General features: G+C 39.5%; 1 protein-coding gene across 1 annotated transcript in view; it reads right to left on the bottom strand.

Moving 5' to 3' along the window:
* FRY (FRY microtubule binding protein) overlaps positions 1–26277 on the bottom strand; it is a 331149-nt gene that overhangs the window by 71552 nt on the left and 233320 nt on the right. The window contains 11 exon segments of the mRNA XM_042254804.2: positions 572–740; positions 2612–2758; positions 3237–3493; positions 8314–8485; positions 8926–9025; positions 16835–16989; positions 20738–20848; positions 22767–22927; positions 24042–24214; positions 24869–24960; positions 25828–25885. Coding sequence (XP_042110738.1) covers positions 572–740; positions 2612–2758; positions 3237–3493; positions 8314–8485; positions 8926–9025; positions 16835–16989; positions 20738–20848; positions 22767–22927; positions 24042–24214; positions 24869–24960; positions 25828–25885 — 1595 coding nt within the window.

Consider the following 26277-nt stretch of genomic DNA (forward strand, 5'->3'; position numbering starts at 1 on the left):
ACAGGGTCCACCATAAGCTCAGTCTAAAATAAACATGCATATTATCATATGTGAAACAGATCGCCAGTCCAGGTTTGATGCATGAGACAGGGTGCTCACGGCTGGTGCACTGGGACGACCCTGAGGGATGGGGTGGGGAGGGAGGTGGGAGGCAGGTTCAGGATGGGGAACACATGTACACCCATGGCTGATTCATGTCAATGTATGGCAAAAACCACTACAATATTGTAATTAGCCTCCAATTAAAATAAATAAATAAATAATAATAAAAAAAAAAACTCTGTGGCATATGAGTCCTGGGCTCTCGATTGTTGGTTATCCTTACAAGACCATTTCATTAATCGGATAAGGCGCTAAGAGTCTCTGCTATCCTTAAACCTTCTCTTAGATGAATGTATTGGGTTGGCCATAAAAGGTGGTATGGAAAAACCCGGACAAACTTTTTGGCCAACCCAATATATGTAGGAATAAGAACAAGCAGCAAGCACCTACTTGTACCCCTTCAATGCTCTACATGAAGGAACACCCAGAGTTGTGGGACAAGGCATCCACCCAGCTGCCCGGCCCCTACCGGAGGCCGCTGCCGAGGCCTTGCTGCTGGCTGTGAAGCGGTAAAAGGGCGGGTTGTCGCAGTGCTGGACAATGGGGTTCACCGGCTCCGTCTGCTGCAGCTCAAACAGCAGCTCCTCCATGGTCTGAATGGTGTTGTTCCGGCACAGGTAGACGGCCACCTTCTTGATCTGAGACGAGAAACGGAACACAAGGGATATTTCCCAGAGCAGCCCATGGGGATGCGAGGTTGTCGACAGCAGAGGTGTAGCCTGCTCAATTAGATGACCGCGACACCTCCCAGGAGCGCTCACCGTCCTTCTCTCCTAGGACGAGCCAAGGGTCTGGATTACGGCTGCCCAGTGGGAGCGGGGAGGGGGAAGGATGGGAAGAAGGGACAGTTAGGGAGCTGGGATGGATATGTACACACTGCTATGCTTAAAATGCATCACCAGCAAGCACCGACTGTAGAGTACATGGAACTCTGCTCAGGGTTATGTGGCAGCCTGGATGGGAGGGGAGTCTCCATCTGGTGGGGAATGGATACCTGTGTGCGCATGGCTGAGTCCCTTTGCTGTTCACCTGAAACCATCACAATATTGTTAACTGGCTAAATCCCAATACAAAATAATTTTTTTTTTTAAAAGCCAATCTTCAACCTGAAGACAAAAAAGTCACCTTTTCTCACATGTACATCTAATAGGAGTGGGTTGTTAAAAGTCTTACCTTCCCTCATGGCTGAGTTTACAAAAGCTACTTTTGGAATAACTTGTGGGCTAAGGATGACTTCTATCTAAACTTAAAACTTGCTATCTGGGGGCCTCCCTGGTAGTCTAATGGTTAAGACTTCACCTTCCAGTGGGGGCAGGGAACTAAGAACCCACATGCCTTGAGGCCAAAAATCCAAGACATAAAACAGAAGCAGCATTCTAACAAATTCAATACAGACTTTAAAAATGGTCCACATTAAAAAAAAAATCTTCCAACAAAACAAAACAAAACAAACCTTACCATCTAAGGTCTTATCTTGAGAAAGTATTTTATTTATGCAAACCATGGGAGAAAAACTGCTAGCTGTGTTCATTTAAAAGGAACTCGGTCTCCCGTTACTCTCTTTAACCAGAGAAACAGACGAGTTTGAGCTGTTTGCATGGTTTTAGGTTTTAAAAATAACTCTGGATTAAATCTCTGCCTTACTGCAACCCTCAAGCCTGAGGCTCAGAAGCGCCAATGAGGCTTACATGGCCCAGAACAGCAGGGCAGGCAGGCACAAAACCTCTCAGAAAAACAACCAGCACACAGACACCAACTGTGCGAGGGTTTTCAAAATGCAGTCACTTCACTGATCACCTCACCTTTAAATGCAGACACGAAGGTGGCACGTCAGTAGGATTTTTCTGTTGCTTGTTTCTCTCTTTTACTACCTATCTTTGAAGAGATAAACTGGAATATTCTGCATATTTATTGTTTTAAGAGCATCAGGATGTAAACACAGAACAATTTTTATTAGTAATAATGTAATGTGTTACCTAGTATCTCTTACATAATGGGTCTAATGTCTCTAGAAGAAAGATTTAGGTAATTATGAAAAGAATGCTACTGCTGCTAAGTCACTTCAGTCATACCCCACTGATTGGGACCGCATGGACTGCAGCCCACCAGGCTCCCCTGTCCCTGGGATTCTCCAGGCAAAAATATTGGAGTGGCTTGCCATGCCCTCTACCTTCCCGACCCAGGGATCGAACCTGTGTCTCTTACGTCTCCTGTATTGGCAGGCAGGTTCTTTACCACTAGTGCCACCTGGAATGTGGACTCCTTAATCTCAAAGTTTCTGGGTTCAAAGACTTACAAAGGGGATGACAGAGACGCCACGAGCACACTAGCTTGCAATGCAGGGGGCAGAATGGAACTTCTATGTACCCTCTAGAAAGCTCACAGGAGATGAACATGACTGACGAAATCTGACATCTCTATTCTGCTTGTGCAATGATAACATTCTGACTTGCAATCGTGGATGGAACCAGCGACAGAATAAGGACCCCAGCCTTGGAGGGGCACTCACATAGGGCAGGAGGAGCGTGTCGCTGCTGACCCCGCACAGGCTGATCAGGAACTGCAAGGTGATCCGCAGGTTGTTGCTCCATTTCTCGTTGTTAGCTAATGCATTCCAGGCATTTTCCATCTCCGGTCCAGGAACTTCATCCCCATACTGTAACCGACAAAATAAAACCCAGCCAGGGAGATGCGTGGGAAAAATGTGAGGATGCAAAATGTCTGATGAAAAGTCATTTCAACAGTCACAGTCATCTCAAAATCATTAAGAAGGGGGAGAATGGCCACGCATCGCAAAGATGCCACTTTTCAAGAATTTATAATGCACACTTCACTAGCGCACAGTACTTATTCACATGATGATTCAAATGCTAGGATCATACAATAATGATGATAACTGAGATCACAATTACAACTGTGCTAAAATACACGTAACAAAGTGTCCCACTGTAATCATTTTCTAGGTGGGCCATTCAGTGGCCTGAAGTACGTTCACACTTGTGCAATGGCCCCCACCATGCACACCCTGTTGTTGAGACTGTTAATGGCAGGCACCACTTTCCTGGGGTTTGATTAACCCCGGGTTTCCTGGGATGCGGGAGCCCGTGAGGAAGGTGCAGCTCCTCAGCGCTTACCTTGGCCGTCATGTACATGAGGTTGTTCAGCACCAGGGACGTCGCCTCCGGGGAGCCCCAGCCACTGCCTTTCAGCCCCTGAGAAGCCGTCATGTCTCCCTCACGGTCCTTGGCATCGTCCTCGGGGCTGCTGGGGCTGGACCCCGGGAGGAGCAGCCTGCTGTCCACCAGCTCGATGTTGTGCAGCCAGGGCAGCAGGTAGGTGAGCATGATCTGACGCCCGTTGGGATGCGTTGTGGGGAAGCGCTGGCTGACTTCTGCAGAGAGTGGCAGAGACCGCGAGCCACGTCATCTCATCAGACTGAACCAAAAGGTGAACAGCTAGCAGAAGTAGTACGTTAGAGCGGACAAAACAGGAATCAGAAGGACATATGCCCAGATCCCAGTTTGTCCACATACTAGCTGCATGAGACTCTGGGTTAGTTACTGAAGTTCTCTGTTCCTCAGTTTCCTCATCTGTAAAATGGGCCAATCAGGTCCCACACTAGTTGACTGTGAAGACACAATATGCCTGTCATCCTGCAGGCTCTTAATAAACAGCAGTTAGGATTATTATGGGCTTCCCTGGTGGCTCAGACAGTAAAGAATCTGCCTGCAATGCAGGAGTCCTGGGTTTGGTCCCTGGGTCAGGAAGATCCCCTGGAGAAGAGAATGGCTACCCACTCCAGTACTCTTGTCTGGAGAATTCCATGGACAGAGGAGCCTGGCAGGATACAGTCCATGGGGTCACAAAGAGTCGGACAAGACTGAGGGACTAACACTTACTTAGGATTATTATAACGATGACTATTATCTCTCCATTATACCTTAATTTTACAAAGTGCCTTGCATGAGCCATCAGCTGTTAAAAAGTGAGCTGCAACCCTCCAGGAAGAACAAACCCAGGGTGTGATGTCCCATTTGTGGTGTCCACAAGAAAACTGCCAACTATGTGGAAGGTGTGTGCTTGATGGTGCGCTCTGTCTTATGAAATAAATGAGTCAAAAGGTACAACTGTATGGCCAGTCTTCTCACCATTACTTCCTCTGATAGCATTTCTGCATTGTTTCACTGGCAGCAGCGTTTCATCTTATGATCTGAATAAGTTTTCTACAGAAACAAAAGCACAGCTTTATATACCTACTGCAAGCTCTGAAGTCATCTCCTGTTTCTAATATTTATAGAAGAATTCGTTTTATCCCAAGGGACATTAGAAAGCTTGGCCTAATGTATCTGTTATCATCCAGCATGGCATGCAATCTCATTTAGAGAGCTCATGCCTGCTACACAACAGAACAACACAGATGCCAGCAGACAATCCATTGTATCCTTGAAACAGAGACTTAATTGATTTGGCCTTTGTCCTAAAATTACAACTCTTTTATTTTGAAGAATAAGAGTATATTTAATGCTGTGCTACAAGTCAGAAATGTTATGCTGTTATATATCACACAGGTCAAAATCTCAAAATTGACTTAATGTCCAAACTTACATGGATGTGATGACTGACACTATGGACGTTCATGACACATATTCAGATTCCTATAAAAGCACCACACTTATTTAGTCCAATATACCGGACCTTTTCTAGTTGCAGAAATGCTTTCCAGGCACCATGGAGACAGGAAGGATTAAAGATGTGGTCCTCTCCTGAGGAGGAAGCTCTGAGACTAGCTGCGTCTACAGATAACCCTGGGGCCAGGTAGAAAGCGGCGAATGACAGAACAGAAGCAGGGTCCTTTGGGCTTCGATGGAAGAAAAGATCTGGTTATAAAGATCTGGGGCATTTTGATGGCAAAAGAACCATTTAAACTCTGCTAGAAAGATCTGGGGCAGGGGAGGTTCCTTGGTGGTTCAGTGGTAAAGAATTGGCCTGTAAACAAAGGAGATGTGAGTTTCACATTGGGTCAGGAAGATCTCCCGGAGAAGGAAATGGTAGCCCACTCCAGTATTCTTGCCTGGGAAATCCCTCAGACAGAGGAGCCTAGAGGACGAGAGTCTATTGGGTCGTCGCAAAGAGTCAAACACAACTTAGCGATTAAACAAAAACAGAAAGCACTGGGGCTTGGGAGAGAATTAAATCTTTCCAGTCATAGGGACAACTATTTTAAGACTGTCTGTCATCTTTCAACAGCAGTATAAAAATCTACAGACTTTTCGGAGCAGTAATCACCTTCTATCATATTACTTATTTATGTAAAACACATTTGTACTTATAAATTTCATGTTTATAAAGTTTATAAGCAGTTTCCTTACTGATGCTGTCTACTACACCTTGTCTGTTAGTCATAAGTCCGAGAGGGTAGGGATCTCTGTTTGGGGTACCCCATGCTTCCAGATCAGTTGTAAAGATGTTTTAAAGGGAAAAGAGAAAAAAGAAATGCTGTGGCATGCAGACATCATTCACCTCCCCAGAAACGAATTAAATAAACTGTAAGACAAGGTCAGTGGGATGCTAGATCGTTTTCTGGCTGTTTGGGCAAGACCTAAATAACTGGCTTGGCTTCTTACAAGGAATTAAGTCATATGAAACTACAGGCAGTAAAAACCTCACCACAGGGTTTTTAATAGTAAAGGCAGTATAAACAAAGGCTGGGAATCCATTATAATCTCCTTATTTTCCCATGCGATTTTATAAAAGTTATTTTCATACGTTGAAATAGCCAAAAGGTCAATTCTTGACAGAAACTAAGGCTGAACTCGCTTGTAACTCAAATCTGCTAGCCTGTTTCTCTTCTCTCTCTCCAATTGTCAGACTCTCTCCTCTTACCAGCTCCTCCTCCCTTGAAACAAGCTCAAATCTAGTTCATCCTCTGACTGCATCCACCGTAAGCCCCGTCCTCTCTTTCATTGCTTCTTTCTCAGCCAAGCCCCTAAGATCTGGCTTCTGCTGCTACTTCTCCCTGGAAATGATAGACAGTTACCAATGAATTGTGAACTTCACAGGGTTATCTTCAGACTTTATCCCGCAGGGCCTCACTATTCTGTAGGAGGTTGCGGACCACTTACTCCCTCTACCTAAGTCCTGTCTCCTCTACGTCTCCATGAAACGCACCCTCTAGGTGTTCTCGCCCCTTCCCTCTTTGCTCCCTCACCCTTCCTTGGCCTGGTCCTTAAAAGTTGGTCCGGGTTTTTTCTTTCACTCTGTGCGCTCTCCACTCATGACCTCATTTATTCCTATGGTTCTTGTCCTCAATGGTCTTCCATGAGCCACTGCCACTGGGCCTTCCCTTGGCCCTGGTCTATCTATATACGAGGGTGTCCAACAGACACCTGAACCCGATAACCCAAACTGATCTGCGTGTGAGCTCATATCTCTGCCTCGCCTGGACCCTCCTCTTCTCCTCGAATCAGCTCTCCAGATGGGGTTATCACTCCCCCACCTCCCGGATAACACACCAGGCACCTCCTTCGTGGACTCTGCCCACAGCTCTTGACTCTGGTCTCCCCCTCTGCTCTCATGCTCAGGCCCTCATCATATCCTCCTTGGACTGGTGTCATCGTCTCTCAACTGCTCTCCTCTCTCTAGACAGGATGTTCTGTCATCCACTCAGCGCTCCACAGGAAGAGTCTCTCTAAAACTTCACTCTGATCTCACCCCTCTCTCTTCTTGTTTGAAACTGACGAGCGGCTTTCCAAACCCAAGCAGCTTGCTTGAACGTCCTCCCTGTTCACAGACTTCTGAGGGATTTCAAGGAGCACGGATGTAGTCTCTGACCTGCAAACTCCTAGGAACACAATAAAGGGCTTCCAAGATTGACTTCTGCCTCTCTGTCCATAACCATCTCAAATTTTCCCCCTTCTCTGCATGTTATATTAGCCAAACCCCCTACATAATCTCTCAAATGCACCATGTTATCTTATACCTCTAAGCCAATGCGTACACTATTTCCTTTTCCTGTAATGCCAATCCACTTGCCAACTGCAATGTCAACTATTTATCTGCTTTGCAAATTTCTACTCTTCTTTCAAACTGCAGCTCAGACATCAACTTCTCTGGGAAGTCTTTCCTGATATTCTTGACCCAGTAATTGATGACTTCTTGATCTTCCATCTCACAGAGAGAATGTGCATCTCATACAGAAGTATAATTTTTAAAATTACACTTGCTATACTGTATCACAATCATATATGCTTGTACATTTTTCTTTATTACTAGACGATGAAACTTCAATGGGAGAGACTGCTTTATTTGCCTCTGTATTTCTAGGATCCAAGCACAGTGCCTGGCATACAAATCTTGGTAGAAGTGAAGAAAAATAAATGTTAGTTTTCCAAGAAGAAAATTAGTTTATCCAAAAGGTTTTTCTTGAGTCCTCCCACTGTTTCAGGCACAATGCAAGGATGTGACTAACCTATCTCAAATAAATGGATTTTCCAAAACATTACTCACAGAGATTACTTGTAAATTTGTGACCTAAATCAAACTCTCAGCAAATACGTAGCAACATTCAAGCTGCAAAATACCATCAACATCATCACCAAACAGCAACTGACAGCAATTACTTGTATGAGAAGTTGTGTGTGTGTGTGTGTGTGTGTGTGTGTGCGCGCGCGCGCGCGCGTGCGTGCATGCGGGGGGGGGGGCACATGCTCAGTCGTGCCTGAGTCTTTGTGACCCCATGGACTGTAGCCCACCAGGATTCTCTATCATGCGATTTTCCAGGCAAGAAAACTGGAGTGGGTTGCCATTTTCCCCTCCAGGGGATAAAGTTATATCACTCACATTTGTCCTCTGTTTGTTTATACCCACACTGTTTTAGATAAACATACTCTTTTATATTTAAGGATATTCTGGAATTTACTTTTATATGTAACTGAACTTGCATGCGTGCTCAGTCACACAGTTGTGTCCGACTCTTTGGAACCCCATGGACTGAAGTCTGCCAGGTTCCTATGTCCATGGAGTTTTCCAGGCAAGAGTACTGGAGCAGGTTGTCAATTCCTACTCCAGGGATAACTGAACTTAGCCCAGTGCAATTTTGATTGATGAATTTATTATCAATAATTTTGACTCTCAATTACACTAGAATTTTAAGAGTAAGAATACTTAGGGCAGAAAGGATCACACATGCCATGACTGACTATTGCCCGGTACCTGAGAAGAGAGGAAGAGTGAGCTCGGGGTACATCCTGGCCAGCTCGCACGACAAGAAGGCCAGCGACACGCTGTAGAGGGGTGGCAGTGGGCCGTGCGTCCCATACAGGATACTGCCAGGTCTTTGTTCGGCTACTTTCTTCGAGTACACAAAAAGCTTTGCTTCAAGGATCTATAAAGAAGTAGGAGAGTAGCTTCATGTAAACACATGTAAAAATGCGTATTTGTAAAACTGAGATAATATTGTTACCAGTTTTGTACTATGACTTATTAAAATTATACTGCTCTCATGTGTCCACAATAAAAAAAAAAGAAATATGAAAGTTATAAACAGTATGAAAAAGCATTGGCTGGCTATCTCAAGAGTATTTATATTGAATACAGTTTTGTAATAAACTAAGGGATGCATATTTTAACACTGTATGAAAGGCAAAGCATCAGTTACTGCCTAAGTTTAGAGATAATTAAGTATTACTTTCTCACTCATCATATCCACCAGTGATATGCAGAAATACATGAATGTGTATCAATAAACCGCAATCCAGTGATCAACTACCACTTCCATTTTGTGTGTTCAGGGATGGAAGTTTCTCTGTAGTCAGTGATACATGCCTGCATGAGCTGCATGGAGATTTCATAAATCTCTCTGTTGGTGTCAGAGGCCTTGAACAGAACAAGGTTTAACAGCGTCACTATGTCAAAGGGATAGTTCCTAAAACAAAACAAAACAGTACAGTTTATGGGGTAGCCTGGTTAGTAACCTTGATAAATCACTACCTCTCAAAATTCTAGACAGCACACTGACCTCAGTCACACTTACTAATGACACTCCCAAGCCCATTTCACCATCCCCACCTGCTGCTTATCAGTAGGTGAAGGGAAGTTGCTCTGAGGTTAAAACTGAACACTGTCACATCAGCTCAGTGAACACAAAAGTCTACCTATTGCTAATCCATTTTTGATGAAAACCAAGAACAAGAGGAAAAGACAGAAGACAGTATGTCCAAACTCAACAGCTCACTGACTTAATATTTTCATTCAATCCATCTAAATGTATTGAGCACCAAACATCTATCAGAAACAACTGCAAGGTACTGATGATACTAAATTAGTCAGGCTGGTGCCCTCTCTTAAGGGAAACTCACAGTTGAGTTAAGGAGACAAACTATACAGTCTAGTTATGAGGAGGAACCTGGGATTGTCTGTAGATGATACAGAAATGCTGACAAGGGACACTACATCAGGCTTGGGGTTAGAGGACACACTTCCAAGGAGGAAACAAGTAAACTGAGTCTTGAAGCACCAGGAGACAGGGGGATTGTAGCAAGGCCACGGAAGGGGTAACACGGGGTGCATTCTATGCATAGAGAATAGCTTCTTGAAAGACTCTGCATGTCAAAATACCCCTCCCCCAGTACACAGGATTTTAAACCTAAATGTGCTTATACTACCTACATGTCCATGTTTCACTGGACAGTGAGGCTCACTTACTCTTCTCAGCAGCTGTACAGGGTTCCATAGTATCAAGTGTCTGTCACTCAGTCGTGTCCAACTCTGCGACCCCGTGCACTGTAGCCCGTCAGGCTCCTCTGTCCATGGGATTTCCCAGGCAAGAATACTGGAGTGGGTTGCCATTTCCTTCTCCAGGAGACCTTCCTGACCTAGGGATCGAACCCAGGTCTCCTGCACTGCAGGGAGATTCTTGACCATCTGAGCCATCAGAGAAGCCCTGCCCATACTATGGGCAAACCATAAATGACCACTCTTGCCGTGGACGCTGTGCCGCCTAGACCTCCCTTCAGGACAGAGGTGCTCTGTCCTCCCACTACCATGCTGGAGGCTGATCTCTCTGGTTGAATCCTTTGGGAACTGCCTAGACCAAGGTCATGCACGCTCCCCAACAGTGCTTCCCATGGGATTGCTTGAAGTTTCTTTCCCCTACCAGGTCCTGTCTCCCTCACTTCCTCACAGATGTTGATCCCAAGGGCATTCCCTAATAAATTTCCTGAACTCAAATCTCTACCGCAGGGTTCTATTTCCTGGGAAAGCCAAGCTTGGACACACACTGACAGATGTTAAAGGTTATTTTTATTTTTTTCACTATGATAACTTCACAAACACCAAATAGGCAAGTATTTCTTTAGAACAGATTTCTAGACAAGGTCGTGCAGGGTCCAGGGGCATACTTAAAATTTTGGTAGATACTGCTGCTATACTACTGTCCAAAGTGGTTTTACCAATTAGCACTCTAACATGATTACTTTTCTAGAACTATAATTTTAAATGAACAAAAATGCACGAGGTTGATGAGAAACTGGGCAAAGCTCCCCACATGACGGTGGTGAGGATGGTGATGAGCCATGGGTAATGTATATGTTATGACATGCTGACTTTGTGTGAGTTACCATACCAAGTCCTTTACCAAGATTTCTGACTTAATCTTCACAACAAGCCTGTGAGGCTTAGAGATGTTAAATTCTCACCCAAGGTCAGGGAGAAGGAATGGAGCCTGGATACCATCCCAGATTTGACTCCCAAGAATTCAAACACTTATCCACTGTGCTGTCTACCTCCTAGACACCCCACAATATGTCATTTCATGACCAGTCTAATTTAGCATTCTTATGAACTGCAGTATCTGGAAACAGACCTTTCTGTGAAAACAGAAAGGTAACTTTCTTCTGAGCCCTACAAGTAGCAGAGATGTCTTACCTACATTGCTGTCTCTGATTCTGGGACTTAATACATATATATTTTTATATAAATAAACACTGGAAACTACTAGGGATCACTGGGGATTTAAAGGCAGGAGAAGAGTAGACAAAGCTGCCCTCTTATGCAGGGTTATGCCCTTAACCATGTAATCAGGGAATTCAATTAGCTGCTTAAAACTGAGTTATGGAATTGAAGGGGAACCACACTGAAAGAAATAATACAGATACAGAAAATGAAAGAAACCCAGAGAAGGAAAAAATCAGAAAGCTCTCCAATGTGTTCAAGAGTACAAATAAAACATCTGTACTTAGACATTTAAAATAGGCTTAGAAACAGAATCTTACATTTTTCAATATTTAATTATTCAGCATAGACAGTGGAAGGATAAAAGAAAGACAGCTATGATCATAAGAATAAAAATAAAATGGTAAAATAAATATAAAAGGTAGATGTGGTTCAGAAAGTAAATAAGAAATAAAACTGATTTTTTTTTCCATTTGAAAGAGAGGAAATTTTGAAGAATTTGAGAAATACCCATTAGCTCTGGCTTATCTAGAACTAACTGATGAAACTAAAGATTTGAGATATTTTAAAGAGAAATGGATTTTACCAGTTGATATGATTACATCATAGCTCTTTGCCTCCAACAGCTGTTGAATAATAATAGTATGCTAGACCTTTGGTCAAGAGATTGTTTTTCTTTAATCCTTACCCTAACCCTGTTCCCACTCGTATTTCACAAATGAGTAAGCATTTGAAGTAAGTTGTTCAAGATCACACAGCTTAATGAGAGACAGAGCTAGAATTCAATCTCAAGACATTATGTTTCCAGAGTCCAAATTCCCAAACTCTGTGCTCTGCCAAAATTCTCCAGGTGACACAATCACCAGTTAGGGAGGACGACAGGCATTCAGGAAAGATAAGCTTCCCTGTCTTTTTTGGTAATAGATGGATGCTATTCTCTTAAGAAATGTGGGGCATTTACTTTTAAGAATTCAAGTTTTGCTAGATCACTTTCTAACATCATACACAAAATAAACTCACAATGGATTAAAGATCTAAATATAAGACCAGAAACTATAAAACTCCTAGAGGAGAACATAGGCAAAACACTCTCAGACATAAATCACAGCAGGATCCTCTATGATCCACCTCCCAGAATTCTGGAAATAAAAGCAAAAATAAACAAATGGGATCTAATTAAAATTAAAAGCTTCTGCACAACAAAGGAAAATATAAGCAAGGTGAAAAGACAGCCTTCTGAATGGGTGAAAATGTTAGCAAATGAAGCAACTGACAAACAACTAATCTCAAAAATATACAAACAACCTATGCAGCTCAATTCCAGGAAAATAAGTGACCCAATCAAAAAATGGGCCAAAGAACTAAATAGATATTTCTCCAAAGAAGACATACAGATGGCTAACAAACACACGAAAAGATGCTCAACATCACTCATTATTAGAGAAATGCAAATCAAGACCACAATGAGGTACCACTTCACACCAGTCAGAATGGCTGCAATCCAAAAGTCTGCAAGCAATAAATGCTGGAGAGGGTGTGGAGAAAAGGGAACCCTCTTACACTGTTGGTGGGAATGCAAACTAGTACAGCCACTATGGAGAACAGTGTGGAGATTCCTTAAAAAATTGCAAATAGAACTGTCTTATGACCCAGCAATCCCACTGCTGGGCATACACACCGAGGGAACCAGAACTGAAAGAGACACGTGTACCCCAATGTTCATCGCAGCACTGTTTATAATAGCCAGGACATGGAAACAACCTAGATGTCCATCAGCAGATGAATGGATAAGAAAGCTGTTGGTACATATACACAATGGAGTATTACTCAGCCATTAAAAAGAATACATTTGAATCAGTTCTAATGAGATGGATGAAACTGGAGCCAATTATACAGAGTGAAGTAAGCCAGAAAGAAAAACACCAATACAGTATACTAACACATATATACGGAATTTAGAAAGATGGTAATGATGACCCTGTATGCGAGACAGCAAAAGAGACAGATGTGTAGAGCGGACTTTTGGACTCTGAGGGAGAGGGAGAGGGTGGGATGATTTGGGAGAATGGCATTGAAACATGTATACTATCATGTAAGAAAAGAATCGCCAGTCTATGTTCGATGCAGGATACCGGATGCTTGGGGCTGGTGCACGGGGATGACCCAGAGAGATAGTATGGGGAGGGAGGTGGGAGGGGGTTCATGTTTGGGAACTCATGTACACCCTTGGTGGATTCATGTCAATGTATGGCAAAACCAATACAGTATTGTAAAGTAAAATTAAAAAAAAAAAGAATTCAAGTTTTGACATAAGTCAGAAAGAGAAAGACAAACACTATATTAACACACATACATGGAGTTTAGAAAGATGATATTGACAGTCCTACACGCAAGGCAGCAAAGGAGACACAGACGTAAAGAACAGACTTTCGGACTCTGCGGGAGAAGGCGAGGGTGCGATGATGCGAGAGCAGCACTGAAACACGTGTATCACCCTATGTAAAACAGCTGACCAGCAAGCTTGATACATAACGCAGGGCACTCAAAGCCGGTGCTCTGGGACAACCCACAGGGACGGGATGGGGAGGGAGGTGGGAGGCGGGTTCAGGATGGGGCGGGCACATGTGCATTTGTGGCTTATTCGTGTTGATAGATGGCAAAAACCATCACATTATTGCAATTATCTTCCAATTAAAATAAATAAAATTTTAAAAACTTGATCAAAAAAAAAGAATTCAAATTTGCTATACCTGATTTAAATCAGGAAAGATTTACAGTTAAGGCAAGATAGATAGGCATATAAACAACAATGACAACAAAAACCACCTCCAAAAATAAACCCAACATAATTCTTTAAAAATTAAAACTTCGATCTTGTATATACTTCTAAAACATCTATTAAATATATTTGAGGAGTATGCTGGAGAATAAGAGTGAAAACAATGAATTCGTAAGTATTTAATTAAATGTGAAGAGAATTCTGCTGAATTAAGCCAATGATTGGAAGCGGTCTATACTTTTAATAGACAGCACATTATTTACCTTGGTTTACAACCTCGGAAAGCCATTTAGTCTCTTTCGCAATTTCCTAATCTGTTCTAAAGTGATATAATTTGGAATTGATGGAAAAATTAATGAGAACACACACAGCAGCCAAATAGTTATTGGAACTAATGCTGGCAGACAGATGAACTGTTTTGTGCTATAGTACTGAGCTGCATTTAATAGCTTTTACTCAAATATGAAACATATCATGAAAAAGCCTCCAAAACTAATACTATCAGTTTTACGATCACTTTCTACTTTTATCTTCACTTTCCTTCGTCTTATTCATGTTCCACTCCGACTTCCAAATCTCTCAATGTCAGTAGAGTCAGACTGTAGTTATAATTACAGTTATAATTTTGACTGGAGACCAGCAAGCTCACAACACACACACATTTACAGAAATAAAAGGAACTGAAAAGAATGCGGAGAACCATTTTTTCCTACTGTCACAGCAGTCGAATATAAAGATTTATATATTAGCTATGTAAAAATTGCTTTCATTCTGAAGGCAGAAAATTTTAATCTACATTTTTAAAATGTTAAATCTTTTAGGTATTTTAAAGTCAATTACAAGTGGTTCCTTAATAAATGAATCTGCCTATAAGTTGCCATATTCCTACAAAAATACAGCCAATATTTGATCATATATTGTAAATAAAGTAATTATTATATATAGTATGTAATAATTATTATATATAATATAATTATTATATATATACTAAAATAAGGTAGTTATTTTACTTTACAGGAAGAGTTCTTTGCTTTAGAATATGTCTTGTAGGAGTTACTGTTCAGATACCTTGTTTCAGGAATTTAAAACATGATCCAGTTTGTGTGTGACTTTTCAGGAAAAGATTATTTCATAAGTGATTTGGGTGTTTTTTTTTTTTTTTTTAGAAGTAAACTTGCAGAAGACAAAGTCTAAAACACCAGAAGTGCTTTTGAAAAAAATACTGAAAACCTAAGTGCAAAGTTGCTCCAACAAATCTGGAGACTTATCTAAACTACAAAGACTGACAATTTATGGGAAAAGAGGACACACTTAGGCCACAGCTGAAACTTGAAATTCTGAACATCCCCGTGGCGAGCAATGACAAGCGCTGGTCACCGTCTTAGCAGAGAGGTCACAGCCATGGCATCATCTGGCCCTGACCTTCCCTCAGAATAGATGTGTCCTGAGTGTTAGCTGATAGGCAATATTTGTTTAAGAAACCAAAATATTTTAGGATGCTATCTTTCAAAACCTACTCTAAACACAGAGAGCTTTATAACCTAATATTTTTGTGACTGGGATATTATCGGAATTGAGACTAAATTGCTAATTCATAAAAACATTTATTTGTGCTCCCTAAAAAAAGCCTAGATTTATTCAGAGGAATGCACTGTGATATTTTATGAGATGGCCATGCAACGATATAAATTTGACTAAGACAGTTCAAACCAAGTTCACTGGGAGAAGGGCGGCAAGGAGAGGAAACTTATTCCTCTTACTTTTGTCAGATGAACTTATGGTCCAAGTCATAGATTCTAAATATGTTCTTTAACATCAAAGAGCAGAAATTTGTTTTTAGAATGTTGAAATACCTGAAAATAAAACAATCCTCCAGAGAAAGAGACTTATAAAAAAATGTTATTTTGTTAATATCCTATAGGATAAATGTAATTTATTTAGTATTGCTAACATCAAGAAATAAACCGATGGAAAATCAGACAGTTTAGATTATCATCTGATATGACTTTTATGGAAATTAAAATCTGTGTATAATAAAAATTTTACTACTAAGATTATGGAAGATGAATGCTTTAGACATGAAATGTTATCTACCATCTTCATGAAAGAAAAATACTAAAGAGAAACTTGTCTCTTTAAATAGCATGTTCATTTTAGGTTTATTGAAAGTAGATGTCTTCTAAAATTCCGTTCTTATTAATTTAGAACCATAAAAGATTGGAATTTAAAATGAATTTACTTTTATTCTCTTTATCCGGTAGCTCAGGATAGCTATTTAAAATCCTATATTTAATTAAAAGGGACAATTAACAGTCTATATGAGTCCTTTCAAAAATAAAGGTGGGCTGCCTTCTCTCCATTTGCAATACATAATAAGCTCTTTCTTGGGAAGAGCCGTTGTGGTCTTGGGAGTCTTTATTAACCTTTTCATCTTAGCTATGAAATTATTTCAATAAACTGTAGAGATGAATGACTCTGCTGAATGACTGATTTACATAGTGAGGGCAGTGTTTTTAAAAGCATAATCTCTGGAATTCCAGGAGACACTTTTTTTTTTTTTTCTCTTCTTCCTTTCTCAAGTTTTGTACAAGAGAGATCTAATGTTTCTAGGTTGCTTCCTGAGTTTAGTTTGGTCTCAACATGGCTGAAGGGCTTACAGTTCATACTTGTCACAAATATTTCTAGAAATTCCTTAAATGAAATCTTGGTCATTTGCAAAGCCTGCTCTAATGCTTCATTATAAATTTCCAGGCAACTAAAAAAGAAGGGTGCTTGAACTACAAACCATTCTCCTGGTAGAATGAAAACTCAATGTAGCTGTGAACTTAGAACAGTCTATCTTCTGGGGAAGGATAGGCCATTTCTATTTCCTTAGAATTTACTCCACTTGGATGTCTGCAAAAACAATCAGCTCTTAGTTCTCAATCAGTCCTCAACATGATGAGGAGCAAGCTTGATCTGTAGTTGTCAGTGACCAGCAGCTTCCAGTTAAAGAGTCCATACCTGCTTCCACACACAGTAGCTATGGCCTTGAAGCAACCGGACGCAAGTTGGTAGGAACCAGTGTAGCACCGGTCAATCGCCCAGTTGAAAAGATTTATTTGGTCAGGATTTAGTTCCAGTAGCAAGACGACAACCTCGCAGCCAAGCTGATGAACCTGAATACATGGAGAAAAGCAATCCCTCATGTTTAATGAAAGGTTATTCTAGGAAAGACACAAAAATCGAGCTTAGTGAATGTAAATTGGGCAAAAGGAAAGTGAAGACTGAACATCCATCTTGACTAATTTTTATTCCACAAACAGGTCTTTAAAAGGATGCAATATTGGAACTGGAAATTCAAATGTATAAACTAAATTTGAGTCACTGTCAGTCTATCATACAGGGTCCACTCATTCTCTATTTTTAACTCTGAAAAGGTGACAGAGACTTCATTGGCAAATATTTAATACTTGAAAACATTTTTTAAAATATTTTTGAAAAATACATGTATTTGGTTTAAAAAATTAAACATATAAAAGGAAAGCCTTTATGCATACAAAATCTTTTACGGAAAAGATCAGAGGAGTATGTTTATTAGGCTTGATTACTAAATACACTGTGTACACCTTAGCTGACAATCTTTGAGAAAGAAATATGCTATCAATAAACACTTTTAATTAGACTTTTATATGAAAAGATTGTCATGCTAAATAGAACAGGATCATTAACTGATGATTCTTGAAGCTACTGTTAAATACTGGATGGTCACACTCATCCAGGACAAGCCTGGTGTCTGGGGGCTATTTTCCCCTCAGAAAGTAACGTTTTCCCACTTCTTGCTGAAGTTATTCATTCTCCTATCCATGGCAATCACATTGGAGAAGGAAAAATTATGACCTGTTTGTTCTTATGTTATAGGGTATGGGCCCAGAACTTTACTGTGTATCAAAATTACTTAAAAAAAATTTTTTTTATTGGTGCATAGTTTGGAAAATAAAGTAAAAGTGAAAGTTTCTCAGTTGTGTCCAGCTCTTTGTGACCCCATGTACCGTAGCCCTCCAGGCTCCTCTGTCCATGGGATTCTCCAGGCAAGAATACTGCAGTGGGTTGCCATTCCCTTCTCCAAGGGATCTTTCCAACCCGGGTCTCCTGCATTGCAGGCAGATTACCATCTGATCCACCAGGGAAGCCCTTCTCAAGAATAACCATTATCCTGATTTCTGGGCTCTCCAAGTGACGCAGTGGTAAAGAATCTGCCTGCCAATTCAGGAGACACAAAAGACATAGGTTCAGTCCCTGGGTTGGGAAGATCCCCTGGAGTAGGAAATGGCAACTTGCTCCAATATTCTTGCCTAGAGAATTCCACGGACAGAGGACCCCAGTCCATGGGGTCACAAAGAGTCAGACACGACAGTACAGCATCCTGATTTCCACCACCACTGAACAGTCGGAGCTGTTTGAACTCTATCTAAGTGGAATTATGGTATTAATATGTAATATATATAATTTTGTGTCTTTCACTCAATTTATGTTTAAAAGTCATCTACATTTGTTTTCATTGTTGCATAATATTCTAATTCATGGTTGCTCCACAATTTATTCATTCTACTACTGATGAACATCTGGGTTGTTCCAGCTCTTGACTTCGTAATACTGCTTTAAATATTTCTGTACACGTCGTACACTGCATGTACTGGCTAATCTCTTTTGTAAAGTGCTTGTTTAATTCTCTTGTTCATTTTTTTTTATGAGTGCCTTTACCTATTTGTAGAGGTCCTTTATATATTCCAGATAAGAGTTCCGTTGGCTCCACGTTGCAAATATCTTCTTTTACTCTACAACCAGCCTATTTACACTCTTAATGGTGTCTTTTGGTGAAGAGACATTATTAACTAGTCTTTCCTGATGGTTAGTAATTTTTGCATCTTGTTTAAGAAATCTTTCCCTGACTCCAGGGATTAAATTTTCCTACTTTATTTTCTAGAAACTTTAATTTTTCAGCTTTCACATTTAAGTCCACAAACTGTCTTTTCCCATTTGCATCTTACACTGGCAGACAGTCCATCAACAGTGTTGTGTCGGTTTCTGGTGTACAGCAGGGTGGCACATTTACACACACCTATGTATCTATTCTTTTTCAAATTCTTTTCCCGTTTAGGTTATTACACAGTGTTGAGCAGAGCTCCCTGTGCTACCCTATAGGTCCTTGTTGGTTATCTATTTTAAGTACAGCAGTGCATACATGTTAATCCCAAACTCCCAAGCTATCCCTCCCTGCAACTCTTCCCCACTGGTAACTGTAAATTTATTCTCTAAATCTGTGCATCTGTTTCTGTACAAACTGTTTCTTCTTTTTCACTCCTGCTACCTTATTTTTTCTTTTCTAATCCACTGGCTATGATCTTCAGTATAATGTTGAGAGAAGCAGTGAATGTGGGCTTCCTGAGTCATGCTAATCTCAGACAACACTTTCAATATCGACTGTTTGGTACAATGTTTACTATAGGTCAATATTCACTGTTTAGTATAATGTTTACTACAGGTTTTTCTTTTTAAGATACCCTTTATCAAACTAAGTTCTTTTTTATTCTTTGTTTTATTAGGAATTGCCCTCATGAATAAATGCAGAATTTTATTAAATGCTCTTTCTGCATCTTATTAAGATGATCAGATGATACTTTCTTCCTGAGGCTTTATTAATATAATTAATATACAAATGAATTGAAGAACATTTGAATATTAAACCAGTCTTGCAGTTCTTGAATAATCCCAACTTGATCTTGAGGAATCCTCTTTTCAATATATCACTGAATTCAATTTTTTAATATTTTGCTTAAAGTTTCTATATCTATGTTCAAGAATGAATTTGCTTTTAGTTGTCTTTCTTATTAAATCCTTGTCACATTTTAGTATGAAGGTTATGTGGGTCTCATAAAATATATCCAGATAGTTTCCTTTTGATATGTTTTCTCCTTAAGGATTTGTATTAAATCTTTGCAATCTGTTTCTTAAGTGTTGAATTAATCCATAAAGCCAACTGGTCCTAAAGTTGTCTTTGTGGGAACACTCTCACTTATAGATTAAATTTCTTTGCTACTTATCTGACTATTCAGATTTTCCATTTGTGCTGTGTTTTCTAGACACTTGTCTAGAATGTCAAGTTTACTGGCACAAAGTTGTTTATATGTTGTCTTATTTTTAGCATCTGTGGCATCTGTAGCAATGACCCTTTACATTTCTGAGGTTGATGACACGTCTTATCTTTTCTGATCAGACTTCCCATGGATTTACTAATTTTATTAGTCTTTTAACATAATTCAAATTTTTGGTTTAAATGTGCATTTCTAGTAATTTTCCTCTTTAATTAATCTGTACTCTTATCTCTATTATTTCCTTCAGTGTGCTTTTTTTGAGTGTGATATGCTTTTTCTAACTTCATGAAATGGACGCTTGGTTGACTGATTTCAGTCTTTTTTCTTTCCAATATATGATTCATTCTAAGCAAGGTTTTATTTACAACCCACATGTTTAGTAAGTAGTGTTTTCATTATTCAATTAAAAATATTTTTCTATTTTTATGTATTCTTTAAATCACTGTATCTGGAAGAGTATTTCTTAACTATCTTTATTATCTATTACTAGCTTAGTGTTGCTGTGATTAGAGAATACAGTCTGTCATTTCAATCATTCAAACTTTGTGGAGACTTGCTTTATGGCCTGGTTTATGGTCAACTTTGGTAAATGTTACTGTGTTTTTTATTCTGATGCATCATAGTGTAATGTAAGCAACAAACAAGCCTACACTTCTGTGGCTAACGTGTGAAGAGACTGTGTTGTGAACACTGCTTAGACGTGTTAGTACCAACTGAACCAAGACAAAACAATCAAGACATTTAGAACAATGTATTTTTGGCTAGTACTTACTCGTAAATCTTGACAAGCCAGAATGTTGTCAAGCCACTTGTATAGGTAGCCATCTGGGGAAAGGCCCACGTTGTCAAACACCGGGCCACAGCACAACACTGCTGACATTGCCTGAAAACAAAACAGAACACAACCTCCAAGTGAGTCCTGCACGACTGAATGATACGCAATTGACTTTAAAACACATACTACCAGATTTATAAATGACAAGGGTCTTTTAGAGCAATGCCAACCCACTCCAGTACTCTTGCCTGGAAAATCCCATAGACGGAGGAGCCTGGTGGGCTGCGGTCCATGGGGTCGCTAGGAGTCAGACATGACTGAGCGACTTCACTTTCACTTTCCACTTTCATGCATTGGAGAAGGAAATGGCAACCCACTCCAGTGTTCTTGCCTGGAGAATCCCAGGGACGGGGGAGCCTGGTGGGCTGCCATCTATAGGGTTGCGCAGAGTCGGACACGACTGAAGTGACTTAGCAGCAGCAGCAGCAGCTTTTAAAGCAGTTATGTCTACAAGATTTTAAAGTATTCCTTAGTAGATTCAATAAAAAAAAAATGCCAGATTGCCAATTTTGTCTCTTTTTACAACAGTCAAAACCCATAAATTGAACTTTGTAGATATGTACTTTTATAATAAATCTTTATAGTGTATGGCTGAGAGATTCAAAACAAAATGACCATTTCACAGGATTTAAAATAAGCTTACCTTCAGTGATTTCAAGTGAATGAATTCTGCTTATGATAAATACAGCTTTTCAAATTTTGTTTTGATGGCAAATATTTGACTAATACACTGAACTCAGAAACTTAACAAATATTTGACTAATGCACTAAATTGGCAAGCTATGAAAAATGTGGAAATAGATAACTATGATTTTAATCATAGATATCATAAAGAAAATGAAGAATATAAACTTTAGTTCCTTTGAGGTAAAGCAAAAGGGAAGATCTTTTTTTTTAATGAAAACTTTTTATTTTATATTAAGCTAGTCAATTAACAATGTTGTGATAGTTTCGGGTAGATAGCAAAGGGACTCAGCCATCCAGAGGAGGGAAGATCTTGATCAATAGGTCCTCTCTAATCAATAGGTCCAAATGACTGTCAGGGCCATGGCTTATATTAGCTCCACTGAGGCAAAGGTGAATTTGACAGTTAGCAACTTCTGATATGTATGACACAGTCAACATACAATTAGTTTTCTAAAGGAAATTAAGCTGTAAGGAATCATGGTTCTGAAAATTTTCAACAGTCCTGGTAGTATAGAAGCTTATTTCTGTGAGTCTTCTAGGATGGAAGGAGATTAAAAAGAGAATGCAGCCCTTCACAGGTTTTGAACATGAGGATATATATCTATATCCATATACATTTTAAGCTGGAAGTTAACTGGCAAGGCAGCTACTTAAAGTGAAAGTCACTCAGTTATGTCCAGCTCTTTGCAACCCCATGGACTATAAATTCTCCAGGCCAGAATACTGGAGTGGGTAGCCATTCCCTTCTCCAGGGGATCTTCCCAGCCCAGGGATCGAACCTATGTCTCCCACATTGCAGGCAAATTCTTTACCAGCTGAGCCACAAGGGAAGCCCAAGAATACTGGAGTGGGTAGCCTATCCCTTCACCAGCGGATCTTCCCGACCCAGGAATTGAACCAGGGTCTTCTGCATTGCAGGCAAATTCTTTACTGACTGAGCTATCAGGGGAAAATAAGCAAAAGCTAAGGTTTTCATACAGTAGAAATCTTTAGATAAAAATGGAACCTTGGAAAAGTTCCGCATTTTGAAATTATGAGCAAGATTGGGATACTTACATGATTATACAGAGATCTCTAATTTGTTCACGTGCAGATATTGCAGAATGTATAGAGTGAGGCTATGTATTTATACAGGTGTATATACTTGATTTTTTTGCATGTGTGTTTGTATTTTATCGTGTCATACCATATTATTTATTTCACCCTTATGTAAGGCATGGTTGTTTAAGGAAAGAGATCATCAATCTGACAAGTCGTTCATGAGGCAAAGGTGACCTACCTTTAACGCACAATACTGGTATCTTGTAATCTGATGATTTCTGTCACTGTAACGATCCAAGGGAGTGAACATAATGCTGAAGGGTCCTGCCCACTGGCTAAATAAGATGAAAAGATGATGCCTCAGGCTTTGCTGGGGGAAGAGAAATCTTCGGTGGTGAACTAGAGAGAAAACACAGGCTAAGAGTCTACTATACTGAAAAATACAGTGAATACATTTGACATTGCTATTATGCATGATTCCTAAGTTTTGGGGAAAGGAGCAATTTCATTTTCTAACTCAAGATTTCTTTAGGTAACGAAACATGGATTTAAAAAGTCAAGCCTATTTTTCTTTCCTCTCCTAATGTGTCAGTCAACAGCATCTTGTCTCAGAGCAGGAAAACAGAAAATGGATTCCCAGACACTGTTTTCTAAGTAATACCTAGAAAAACTGCAACACCTTCCACTCAGCTACTCCTTACATATTAAATGTTCTCTTAACTGCTGCTGTGTCTTTAGGAAGAACTCTAAAATACTATGTATAGACTGTCTATTTCAAACAAAAATTCCTTAACTGAGGAAGTTAAATTGTAATTTAGGGTCATGAAAAGTGAGGAGAATTGGTAATAATGTTTTACAACATCATAATGTTAAATCATAATGAAAAAGAAGAACAGATGACTTTCAGCTTTTTATAATTATGTCACAAAATTTTAATTACAGTAATCTATTTTTACACCAAACTATTTTTATTCTCTTTTGGTTCTATTAGATGAAAATGCTTTAAACCCAATTTGTTCTATGAAAAAAATAACATAACATAATCATATTATTATAATTATAATATTAATATAATAATAATGTAATATATTAACATATATAGAATTCTATATAATGTGTGGATCGGATAGAATCAAGAGCAGAAATATTGCTGAGATTATATGTTCACAGATGAGCAAAGTGAGAATGAAAAAAATGAAGCCTCTGTGAATGTTCCCTTTGAATCACTTTCTTCCTATAGAAATCACACAGGTTCATTTTCAGATGGGAACCAAAACAAAGAATAGAAATAATCATGAGCACAAAGCCAAATGCAATTCCTATTGTTCCTCTTCCAACTCAGTGCTGCATGCCCACAATCTGTTCAAGCGTATCTTCAAGTATTTCCAAACAAATAAATGAACCCATCCCAGACCTGCACACAGGTCAGTAGGTTCAAAGAGGAAAACAGCAATGAGGACCACAAATGACACTTCAAGCGTGAAAGGTAATCTGCAGTGATGCATCACTGTACCTGGAACACGCTGAATCAAGTTGGCAACCATGGCACTAAAATGTGCCCGGATATCTTTAAGAATTTCCACTTCTTTATCATTTTCGGCTTCTAAGAGCATGCGGGTCAGGTCCACGTATTCTAAGAACAAAGCTCCCAGGGCTAAAGTGTCCCGTTCTAAGGCTCCATTGGTGCTGGAACAAAAGGAAATGAAACTTTCAGATGATTAGTCTTGATGTCAAAGTAGTATATGCTTCACAGAAAATAAGGTTCACTGTCAGAACTCACACACTTAATTTGTTCTTGATGTATATGCAGTGTATATGAAAAAAAAAACAAGCTCTTTTGCACTTTTCTAAGTAAAAGTTAAAGGTCGTGAGTGTGTGTGCGTGTGTGTGTATATATATATATATATATATAAATAAAATAAAGAACAGCTAGTGGGAAGCTGCTGTAGAGCACAGGGAGCTGAGCTTGGTCCTCTGATGACTGAGACGGATGGGATGTGGGAGGGGTGGGAGGCTCAAGAGGGAAGGGTATATGTATAGTATAGCTGATTCACTTCATTATATAGCAGAAACTAACACAACATTGTAAAGCAATTATCCTCCAAAAAAAATCCTTTGATAAACCATAATGGAAAATAATATTAAGAAAAGAATGTATGTGTGTGTGTGTATATATAACCAAATCACTTCACTATACAATAGGAATTAACAACATTGTAAATCACCTATACCTCAATAAAAATAAGAAAAAAAGAAAAGAGAAAGGAAAAAAACAAAACAAAGCGGGCAAACATATCGGTTTAATGAGCAGAGTTCAATTCAGTATAATTTCCCTCCTACCTGTCACTTATGACCCCAGCATCAGCCAGAAGTTCAAAAATTCGAAGCAGCTGTAGCCTTAACAAGTCTCGCCGTTCTCGGCGTTTTTTGTTCTGTTTAGGAAGAGGTAATATCACTTATAAATGTGGACACAATAATGTCAACTCTGCTTTAAAAAAGAAAGATGTAATCTAGCCATTTTTAACTTTCTAAACACAAAAGACAAAAAAGTACTTTTTTCCTACCTAATCCTTAGAGAAATGCTTGTTATCACAAGCTACAGAGAAACAGATCACAAGTGGGTCAGTAAATATCTGAGCGGGAAATGTTGAGAGTCAACAAGCCTCATTTCCTGGAGGCTCGCAGACACTGCTGAAAAACTAAAGCATCAGAAAAAAGTGGAAAAACACTGTGAACACTAATAGTTGCACCAAATCTGGTAACACTGTTCTTGCTCAAACTGCCGGGCTTCCGCTACTTCTTGTATCTTATCTACTACATGGGAAAGCTTCTCTTTTAGTCTTACTCTGTTTAATGTCTTATTCTGCTGCATTATAAGTTTATCCTTTTCAGAGTTCACTTCAGCGAAGATAATGTTGCAGAAAGAGCTTTATACACTAGAGGAAACAATGGTCCTGGTTTCTCAGCTCCTTGTAAAAAAAAAAAAAACTTTCTACAAACCAATATTCAACCTTAACTCAAAACTTTTGCAAAAAGACTATAATATCTTAACATACATATGATTATTTAGGTTCCTTTCCTTTCACAAGCTTAGGACTTAAAATCTTTTAAAGTTGGACCCAGATTATACTAAATACTCAAAGAAATAATGAAAATAACCAACATTAAAATACCAAGATTCATTGTTAAAAGCATGTTAATATGTTCGTACGGTTGATAGCAAACCACTGGGTATGGTTTAAAATCACACTACTGTCCAGATAAACCAAGGCGTTAATTATTCAAATTCAATATCTTACCTCTGGCCTTCGTTCCAGGGCCTCTTTCATTAACGGATGAAGTTCTTCTACCAATTCTCTATGAATGAAAAAGGTCAGCATTTAGAGTTCATTATTAATTGACACCAACTTTGTCCCAATGTATAGCCATTCAACACCCCCAAACCTGCTTTTTAAACTTTGCTTCTTACATCAAAATCTTCCCTGCCTTTCCATTCCCCTGTCACGTGATGAACTAGAAACGGGCAGCGGCCGGCACTTTGTATAACCAGTCTTACCCTAGTGCTATGTGCATAATTTGGACTCACGATACATTTGTTGACTTGATTTTAATATGCTGGAGACTCTATGGCAAAAACCCCTACCTGAACAATTAAGTCAACAGTATTTTGTGTTTACTAAATTCAAAGCACTTTCTCACAGGCTGTGGGAATGAAGATTCATAAAAATTTTAATTCAATTAGAGCAAAA

Source organism: Ovis aries, chromosome 10 (assembly GCF_016772045.2).
Source record: "Ovis aries strain OAR_USU_Benz2616 breed Rambouillet chromosome 10, ARS-UI_Ramb_v3.0, whole genome shotgun sequence".
NCBI classification, from domain to species: domain Eukaryota; kingdom Metazoa; phylum Chordata; class Mammalia; order Artiodactyla; family Bovidae; genus Ovis; species Ovis aries.